The 10,365-nt window shown below is 43.3% G+C and overlaps 1 protein-coding gene across 1 annotated transcript; it reads left to right on the top strand.

Moving 5' to 3' along the window:
• Positions 1–380: 380 nt before the first annotated feature.
• On the top strand, positions 381–5,501 carry ubxn2a (UBX domain protein 2A). The gene is made up of 7 exons (XM_079214755.1): positions 381–422; positions 703–765; positions 1,307–1,409; positions 1,946–2,055; positions 3,157–3,294; positions 3,738–3,899; positions 4,575–5,501. Exons 2-7 carry the CDS (start codon positions 722–724, stop codon positions 4,756–4,758), a joined length of 741 nt encoding a protein of 246 aa, XP_079070881.1. The 5' UTR covers positions 381–422; positions 703–721; the 3' UTR covers positions 4,759–5,501.
• Positions 5,502–10,365: the final 4,864 nt, after the last annotated feature.

Here is a 10,365-nt window from a genome sequence, read left to right as displayed (position 1 = left end):
GTCATTACGTCCCTCGTGATATGAGTGTGTGAAGGCAGTGGGAACTGAAGGGAGAGTCAACTAGGACATCACAGCTGGAGACAGGACAGACAGACAGACAGACAGACAGACAGACACATAGACAGGTATATAGACAGACAGACAGACAGATAGATAGATAGATAGATAGATAGATAGATAGACAGACAGACAGACAGACAGACAGACACTATCATTAGTGGTATTTCCATTTAATACTGTATCACCAGCCTCAATCAGTTTCATTTGCAGGCGCATGTGCTGAGCTCAGCAGCCCAGTTCGGTTTCACGACGATAGGAGAGTCTACTTTACGGCACCTCACGTCACAGGCATTGCTCAGCATAGGAGCCGCTGCATATGTGTCGCCCGGGGATTAACCGACGGACCGCGGATTGGTAAACTAGTATGTGACCTTAACCTTAATCCTACTGTGTGTTCATAGTCCGTGTTATGATTCACGGGGCGCGCGCTCTGTGCGCGTCCACGGCGTTCTGCGTGACGCCCACTTTACGTAATGATCAATAACGTGTTTATCGATATTATGGATAGAGATAACGCGTGAATACATTAACACGACAAACCGTTGAGCTGATTACATGGTGACCTTGATTATGTATTAAAGATGCCTGTTTAAAGCGACCATAAAGGCCCCGTTGTGACGTTTGCTTTGCTCATTTTCTTAGATGGAAAACACACAACGTCATGAAAGAGATTGACACTGTGGGGGGTGAGGAAGATGGAAATTGGTGAGTGACAACAAATCTTTTTTTTTTCGTTGAAATCCATTATATTCAAAAGGAACATTTGAATTGAGTTGCAATGACTCGCTATTTTGAATACACTTAGTTTATTGTCAATTTGATATCTCGGTATTAGTCAATCCATCTATTTTGTATTATTTTGTATTTTTATGTCTAGTATTTCAATTTGTTATTTGTATGTCTTGTAACTTGATTCAATCAATTTTAATTCACAAAAAAATAATTTCCATAACTCTTTTAAAAGTGTTTTCTGTAGAAAATAATATCAATGCAACTCAATTACTTGATTTTTTTAGGTCAGGTCAGGTTTAGCATGTGTGACACATCAAGAATGAGAAATCAATTTGTTTTCGTCAAGAAGCACTTTCTGGTGGACGAACCTGCATGCTGTAAAACTATAATGTTGGGGGCGAGAACTCAATAATGCAACGTTTGTGTACATTAAAAACCTGCCACTGCGGGCAGAATTCAGCGACATCGTCTATGAGGGAATTACACATTTTTCTGTTTCTTTGTGGGCTGTCAGTGAGGAAAATGAAGAGGAGGCTCCGATGAGGCGGAGTTTCTCGGTTGAAGACCTCCTCGATGAGGTGGAGAAGATCTGCTATGATGCCTCGGGGTCATCGAAGGTCAGCAACTAATTCACACCACGAAATCTTCAGGGTCAAATGTCTACTGGACGACGCAGGGAAACTTCCACAGGGAAATGTCCACACATCTTTTCAGAAGAATGAAGGAATACTTTAGTAAAAGTTAAATAACTACACACATATTAATATTAAGACAATTAATTTTTTCTATTTCTATTTTCTGGTTTTATTTTGAGCATGTTTTTTTAACAATGCAAATTATGCATCGTATTATTAGATATCTGCTCATTTGAATCCATTTCCTGAACAGAAATTCAAACATTGGATGAAGCCATGCAGGGCCAAAATTCATATTTTATTTTGTTAACGTGTTAGAGTCAAACGTTTTTCAAGCCGAAATATAGAATATCTCTTTGTATCGCTCCATGAATCAAAGAATACTGTCAACGGCCATTTAAAAATAAATAATAATAATGTAATTTTACCATGTTTTTAGTGATAAAATGTTCTGCACACACCGCGATCGTTGCGTCTCGGGCGCGTTAAGGGGTTCATTCATGCGGTCTTCGTTGCAGGTGGAGATGGAGGTGAGGCTGTGGAAGGACGGCTTCACTGTAAATGATCAGGAGTTTCGCAGCTACTCCGTACCGGAGAATCAAGACTTCCTGGACTCCATTAAAAGGGGGTGAGGGAAAATGACTGAGACAGAGTTTCTGAAATTGTTCCGGGTGTATTGAGTTGAGGTAATATCTTCATTTAACAACTTAACAAACCTTTTGACCCGGTTCTTTGTGTCCGAAACAACCTAATTTCTTCCTCTCACTTTGTCAAGCAATCCAAGATGGAGGACAGTGCTCCATGTGATGGTATTGCGACACATATTAATCTCCCGCCAAATCAAAAGCAGTGTTTTTATTATTACACTATTTTGTTATTGTGGCATTCTACTTTATTACAACATGCTCTGGTTTACATTGAGAGAATTTGAGAAACCACTGGTACCTGCATCAGTGACTTATTTAATAATTATTTTTAGTATACCACAGTTTAAAACAGAATTACAGAGAACTACATTGCATAAATACATAATAAGTATGTCAGTTAAGTAATTGCTTTTATTTATCCTTTTCTCTTATTTCTCTTAACTCTAAACTAGTATTTCTTTGTTTATGTGTTTGTCTAATATAAATATTTCTCCAGGTTAGGTTTGGCCTGTGGAGGACACATTTTCAAATTTCAGGAGCAGTGTGTAACATTAAAGGGGGGATGTATTGCCAGAAACAGAATATAATATTAAGGAGCATGTTGAAAAAAACCACCTGAAATTAAAAGTTTTTCCGTGGCCTTAAACTGAGCTGTTTATATCTGAATACTAAGCTGGTTCTCTTGCTGGAGTCTGCCACGTTTCTACAGTAACCCAGAATGGACAGACCAAAATTTGGCACAAGATGCGGGGCCAATCATGTTTTCACATTTTGCGCCACGCGGCCACCGTAGTTCTCCTCCACGCTTGGCACACGAAAGAAGTTTCAGTCGGTTGCGACCTTCAACCCCACCACTAAATGTCGCCAAATCCTCCACAACCACACTGTACCTTTTAAAGCAGAAAAGTGAGCAAACCCTTAAAACCATTTAAAGCTTGTGTAAAATGTCTATATATGCAACTCAAAAGTAACACATCTCCAAAGCTGTACAGATGTTTCACAACCAGGCGCCATATAATATAGATAAAGCATAACGCACTGATCCGACGAGACTCCGAGCCCAGGTCTTTTATCTGCCCCAGGGAGCTTCCGAAGGAGTGGGAGAGCAGAGCGGAGGTGGAGGAACTGGAGATCAGTGTGGAGGACCTTACGGAGGAAAACTACGTTCCCCGGAAAAAGGCCTTTCACCCCTTCAGCGGCCGAGGGTACCGACTTGGCAGGTAGGAGATCGCGGCTGTGATAATATCACAAAGTAAATACATTTTAGAGTATTATATATTGTTGCAACACGGTTTTACCTTTCTAAAAAGAATAATTGAGCATACATAAAAATAGTTCTAAATATTCAATAATGTACTTGTTGAGTTGGCTTTGTTGTTTATATGCTTAGAGGCTATACTACTTCGTACCACTAGGTGTCCTTCTAAATCCAGGTATACCAAAACACCCACAAGCCAATCTGAGCCAACAGACCTGCTGAACTCAGAGACTCAACATTTTCATAACATCACTTTATGAATACTCAATTGTCCAGAGAGTCCCAAAATATATATTTTTTGTGTGGGAGCGTTTGTTTGCCTACACCAAGATGCACAATGCATGTGCTGTTTGCGTGCATGTTTCACTGATCCTTGATTTGTTGTTTGCTCCTGTCCACTCCCAGTGTTGCGCCCAGAGTCGTGGCCAGGTCACCATCTGTGCACGAGGACGGAGAATCTCCTCCGATTCCCATGGTAACACTAGACCACGCCCTTCCGGTTACCTCCCTGCAGATCTGGTTGGCCGACGGCAGGAGATTGGTGCAGAGGTTTAACCTATCACATCGGTGTGTATCGCAAAGGCCCCAAAAAACGCACCTCCATACATCTGAGCTTGACATCCTCAAATAATATCTACATATTTAAGACCGATTTAGTATTCTGCACGAGGGCTACCTCGACGCTTTGAACCCCGGCCACGCCGTCTGCAAATCCCATAATCTCAAGCATCGCAGAAAAAGAAGTAGTTCATGGGATGACATAAGATTTTTGTTTGTACGAGCTTGGGAGCTGGCGAAGGGGGTTTGTTTGAGGATTATGTAATGCTTTGTTCATGGTACATGGTGCATGTTCTATATCCCCCTGCCATAGTGCATGGGGCTGCAGAAAACATAATCTGAGATGTAGCAACGGAGTGGATCTATAAAATCCCCAGAGAGGGATTGCGTAACTGGGATGCAGCATTTATATAACTGGGTTAGCTGAAGGATAGGGAGGGCTGAACCCCTCCAACCTTCGGCAAGTCTCGGCGTGTGTAGGGCTGCCATAAGACTTGCATATGGTGGGCCGCGATTAATAATGGATGCTTTTTACGAGTACAGAGAGACATTGTGTGTCACAAGAGAGAGTCTGTGCTTTGCTACTGAGGAACAGTTCTTCCTTTCTTTGTCATGTGTTTTTATTTCTTTCTTTACCTCAGGTCCCGATCTTTCTTTTAATTCTGTCTCCCGATTCTTCTCCAGCATCGCCGATGTTCAGGATTTCGTGGCGCGCTGCCAGAGGAGCTGCCCGCCCTTCGTCCTGACGACGTCGGTCCCTTTCCGGGAGCTCAACGGCAAAGAATTGAGTCTCGAAGAGGCTGACTTGGCCAACGCCGTCATCGTCCAGAGACCGCTGGACACACAGGCCCCGTTTGGACACTCTTGACTATAAAAGCCTACAGCATACCCCTCTCCCCTTCACTGACACCTCACCAATACCCTGATTGCAGTCCCAAGGCCTCCTATAATTTATATATTTATAATATCGCTATATTCTAAAGTCTGTGCTGAATTATATATACTTCTCCGTGTAGGATTATCTGCAGCCTAACGGAGATATTGTCAATGTGTTTGTTGTCGGTGCTTTCTTGGTCTTCTTCCTCTGGGGGACGGCGTCTACCTACCGACTGATCTCCAAAAACAACAAACTCCAGAGAGGCAATTCTGTCGCCTGTGCAGATGTGTCCATCTTTTGGTCCCCCACATGTTTCCTTCCCTCCTCCCTCCCTCCTTCCCTCACACACAAATGCCCAATACCTTCACCTTCACCAGCACCACCGACCAACTCTCTCTCTAAAGTTTTCCCAAACTGTCAGATCACCAATCACCAGTTTTTCTGCACTATTTAGAGTAAAACTAAAAATATAAGGGGCAGATATTTCAATTTATATTATGTATAGTTTATATTTAATGAACACATGTATTGTTTGCACATTAATGTAATTTAAAAAGACACAATTTGACAGCGTGTTACTGTTATTTGTGTTGGCCTTTCTATTGAGTTCCTTTTCTTTTTGGTAAACATTTGCTTTTGTTCATGAGGGGTGTTATTTAATTCAGAATGCACAATGTATTGTTTTATTTGACTGCATCATCTCAAGGCATATCAAGGAACAATAAAGGTCCTCAAACATCTGCAAGTTTTTACTTCTATAAAAAAAAAGTAAAACAAATTTAAGTGAGCTATACTGTCAAATTCACATTATCATTTGCTGCCCAGGTGTGAAGACTGCTGACAGAAATATTTCATAATTGAGGCATCCACCAGCTCGACGTGTTCATGACACCGAGCGGCACATGATTCCGTGTTATGAAACATCTGTGCTGTCACTGCAGATTTAACAGGGGATTTAGATTTATGAGGCGAAAGGGGGGAGGAGCCATTAATGTCAAATAAATCCAAATTGCAGGAGTGTTGCCTTCAATTCAATTCAATTCAGTTTATTTTGTATAGCCCAACATCACAAATCCAAGTTTGCCTCGGAGGGCTTTACAATCTGTGCACATGACATCCCTATCCCGGGACCTCACATCGGATCAGGAAAAACTCCCCCAAAAAGATAGTAAAAACCCTTTCACAGGGAAAAAAGTGGAAGAAACCTGAGGGAGAGCAACAGAGGAGGATCCCTCTCCCCGGATGGACAGAAGCAATAGATGTCATGTGGCCAGAATGAATAACGTAACGTAACGTTACAGCACATTCAATGAATGTGACAGAAATGATTCATATAATGAGTAGTATGCATGGTCCATGATCCAGATAGCCACGACCCATTAAGCAGAAGGAGGTAGAGAGGAGGGGCATCCCAGGGGCAGTGGGAGGAGAAAGCAGGGCCATGGCAGCTGGCAGGACGGCTCCAGGCCAGTTGCATCAGCAGGGCCATGGTTGTATCAGCAGGGCCAGGGGGAGGACCGGGGTCCTCCCCCTGGTTCCAGGCAGCCACGAATCCATGGAAAAAGAATGTAGAGTTAGTAATATACATTGAAGAGACAATCATTTATCCAGAAGGAGAGAAAGAAGAGGTGAAGAGGAGGAGAGGAGGAGCAAAAAGAGGAAGAGAAGGAAAGGAGGAGCTCAGTGTATCCTAAAATGTCCCCCAGCAGTGTAGGCCTATAGCAGCATATCTAGGGGCTGGACCAGGGCAAACCTGAGCCAGCCCTAACTATAAGCCTGAAACAGCCCTAACTATAAGCGCCATCAAAGAGGAAAGTCTTAAGTCTACTCTTAAATGAGGTGACCGTGCCTGCCCCCTGAACTGAAAGTGGAAGCTGATTCCACAGAAGAGGAGCCCGATAACTGAAAGCTCTAGCCCCCAACCTACTTTTTAACACTCTGGGAACCACAAGTAACCCTGCATTCAGTGAGCGTAATGCTCTCGTGGGGTAATATGGCACTATAAGGTCCTTAAGATATGATGGTGCATCACCAATTAAGGCTTTGTAGGTAAGGAGAAGGATTTTAAATATGATTCTCGATCTTACAGGAAGCCAGTGGAGAGCAGCTAGTACAGGAGTAATGTGATCTCTCTTCCGCGTCCTCGTTAGTACACGAGCTGCAGCATTCTGGATCAGTTGGAGAGATCCAAGGGATTTACCAGGGCAGCCTGATAAAACGGAGTTACAGTAATCCAGTCTTGAGGTAACAAATGCGTGGATCAATGTTTCTGCATTGCGTTGAGACAGGATGTGCCGGATCTTTGAGATGTTCCGTAGGTGAAAAAAGGCGGTCCTTGATATCTGTTTCACGTGGGAGCCAAAGGACAGGTCCTGGTCAAAAATAATTCTGAGATTCCTAATGGTGGTGGTAGATGCCAGAGCGATGCCATCCAGAGAAACCATATCATCAGATACTTGATTTCTGAGGTGTTCTGGTCCGAGTAAAATAACTTCAGTCTTGTCCGAGTTCAGCAGCAGGAAGTTGCAGGTCATCCAGGTTTTGATGTCTTTAAGACACGCTTGAAGTTTGGCGACCTGGTGGATTTCATCTGGCTTGATTGACAGATATAGTTGAGTATCATCGGCATAACAGTGAAAGTTTATGCCGTGTTTTCTGATAATACTGCCTAAAGGAAGCATATATAAGGTGAATAAAATTGGTCCAAGCACAGAACCCTGTGGAACTCTCCATGGCGAACGGCAGTGGTAACCGAGGCCTCATTGTTTACAAATACAAACTGAGACCGATCTGATAAATACGACTTAAACCAGATTAGTGCTGTACCTTTAATACCAATCAACTGGTCTAGTCTCTGTAATAAGATGTCATGGTCAATGGTGTCAAATGATGCACTAAGGTCTAACAAGACCAGTACAGAGACAAGTCCCCTATCTGATGCAACTAGAAGGTCATTAGTAATTGTCACCAGTGCTGTCTCTGTGCTATGATGTTTTCTAAATCCTGACTGAAACTTCTCAAATAAACTATTGTTATGTAAAAAGTCACACAACTGGTTTGCGACTACCTTCTCCAGTATCTTAGAGAGGAAGGGAAGGTTAGAGATAGGTCTGTAGTTAGCCAACACATCTGGATTCAGAGTGGGCTTCTTAAGAAGAGGTTTAATTACAGCTACTTTAAAAGACTGTGTTACATGACCAGTTAGTAAAGACCCATTGATAATATCTAGTAGAGAGGCACTAACTAAAGGTAAAACTTCCTTAAACAGCTTAGTCGGAACAGGGTCCAGGAGACAGGTAGACGATTTAGAAGTAGAAACCATTGAAGACAGTTGATCGAGGTTGATGGTAAAAAATCCATCCAGACACACAGCAGGGCCCACAGCCTCCTCCATGGCCATCCCACCTGAGGACGGACCGGCAGTAGTCGAGGGCAGGAGATTACCGATCCTGTCTCTTATATCCAGAATCTTACCATTACCTTCACAGCGTTTGACATTAAGACACATAGTGTGGGAAGCATGCATCTGATGGTATGACAGTGTAACGACAGTGAGTGGGCAATGGGTTAAAAAAAACCCGACAAAAATCTCCCTCAGATGGGGTCGAGTTAAGTTGAATCCTTGCTCTTCCACCGGGGCATCTTGTGTTTCTTGGCACGCGTGTGCTTTTCACACTGAGCGTGCACTTTTCACACTGAGCGTGCACGCTCGCCTCTCCGTCTCCACGCTTCCTGCCCGGGCCTCGGGAAGGAGGCAAACGCCATTATCCATCTTCAATATTTAAAGCAAACGGTGAGGGAGGGGAGTGTGCCGAACAGAAGAGGGTTTGTGTTTGCCCGTGGTTGCAGGAAGAGGAGATGACAGCCTCAGGACGGTCAAGGTCAGGGGAAAGAGATGTCTTGAATGGCATAATCCCCCTCTGAAGAATTACATTTAGAGGCCACATTTTAGGATTTTTGACCTGAATGTGCAGGCTGTGGGCATCAGAGGGGGTCTGGCTAAAGAATAAAAGAGAGCACAATTACTTTCTGCTACATATTTAATAAGGCTAAGCATGCAGGGAATTACGTTCCCTTTAACTCGCGCATTTCCTTTCAGAAGGACCCTTTTACTCTCGTGCTGCCGTCAACCTTCTTCATTTTGCACATTCCTCTTCACGCATTATCGGAAACATACCCGCTCTAATGCAGGTCACATGCTGGACTTTTACTGCAGCGGGGCCTTCTTCGCTGTCGATAATGTGGTTTCGGTTGAGGAGTTTGAATGCTCGGGGTTTACAGAGAGGTCTGGGTTCACCAGCCGAGGTCTCAGTGGCATGTTTCTTGTCATGCTCTGAGGGGAGGCTTGCTGTGGGGAGGAAGCGTCTTGCATCAAAAGGAGCTGCTTGGTGGGAAAATGAAAGGCACTCAATATGTCATAAGTGAAAGATTGATAAAAAGGAAAATTGTATTCTTTTGACACACTAGGTTCAGTTTACTGGTGATGAGGACGACAACTTAACCTGTCAGTAAAATGTATAATGTGTGTCTATGGAGGGAGCTTGAAGAAAATAACCATGATGATGTCATCAGGGTCACAGGGCTCGAAAGTTACATTTTTTAAGCGTGTGGTTTGAGAAAAGTGGACAACGAAATGAATGAAGCATGATGTGGTTTCAGAGGCTCTGTGACATATAGGGACTCTGGGGCTAGTTGCTAAACCACTTTACCTTACATGCCAGATAGAAGGACATGCTAAAACAAGTCAATCCCAATAACTCCCAGAGGTTTCTATTTTCCTCTCTGGTATGAAATGCTAGTTCTGTGAATTGCAGGCTGCAACATTTTACTCAATAAGCCATTCTGCTTCAGACCATAGACGGTATGTAAGAAGGTACTCAATCACCGCAATGCACCCATTGTTGCGTGGACGCTGGACGGACGTTTTGAAGCTCAGAGTTTGGCATTCAGCCCGCCGCCATCTTGGTTTTTGGCCGTCGGCAACTTGATTTTTGTGCAACCAGAAGTGACAGGAGAAGGTGGAGCTAACAAACCGAATGTTGAACAAGACTTTTTTGCAACTGTCATGTTAGAGTTAACTTTCATGCCCTGAAAACACACTGTGAAAGGTTTTAAGTTCTAAGACAAAAACACAGACAACTCCCAGACTGACAACCTGTCAATCACAAGGTAGTCCCGCCCTAAAGCATACCCAGCTTTATGTTCTGTCCATAATTTATTAAATGAACATCATGCTGTATTGAAGAAGACTTGAAACTAGAGATTGAGACCATAAGTTTACAATGTGAGAGAAGTAGAGTAATTTTCTCAAAGACTTCCATACAATCAGAGGAGTCTCCCCCTTGTGGTCAGGAGAGATAATGTAGCTTTAACACATGAAGCATACACTTCTATACAACCAGAGGAGTCTCCTCCTGGTGGTTATTCGAAAGAATACAAGTTTAAGGCACTTCCGCATTGGCTTCACCTTTCAGAACCGGAAGTTGGAAATGGAAGGATGTAGGATCCGGCGTGGAGACTAAATGTTTGGAGATCTCTTCCTCCACTGCTTCAATGTTGACAATCTGGTTCTTGTGAGTCCCTGAACTTGATCGGGAT

This window comes from Taurulus bubalis (genome assembly GCF_910589615.1).
Source record: "Taurulus bubalis genome assembly, chromosome: 3".
Taxonomy (NCBI): domain Eukaryota; kingdom Metazoa; phylum Chordata; class Actinopteri; order Perciformes; family Cottidae; genus Taurulus; species Taurulus bubalis.
The sequence above is the reverse complement of the archived record's forward strand: the minus strand, read 5'-3'. Positions and strand labels throughout refer to the sequence as shown.

Coding starts and splice junctions, on each gene's coding strand:
- ubxn2a (XM_079214755.1), top strand. CDS start 722: ATGAAAGAGATTGACACTGTGGGGGGTGAGGAAGATGGAAATTG. Junction 3,295..3,737: donor CGAGGGTACCGACTTGGCAG/GTAGGAGATCGC, acceptor GTCCACTCCCAG/TGTTGCGCCCAGAGTCGTGG. Junction 3,900..4,574: donor AGGTTTAACCTATCACATCG/GTGTGTATCGCA, acceptor ATTCTTCTCCAG/CATCGCCGATGTTCAGGATT.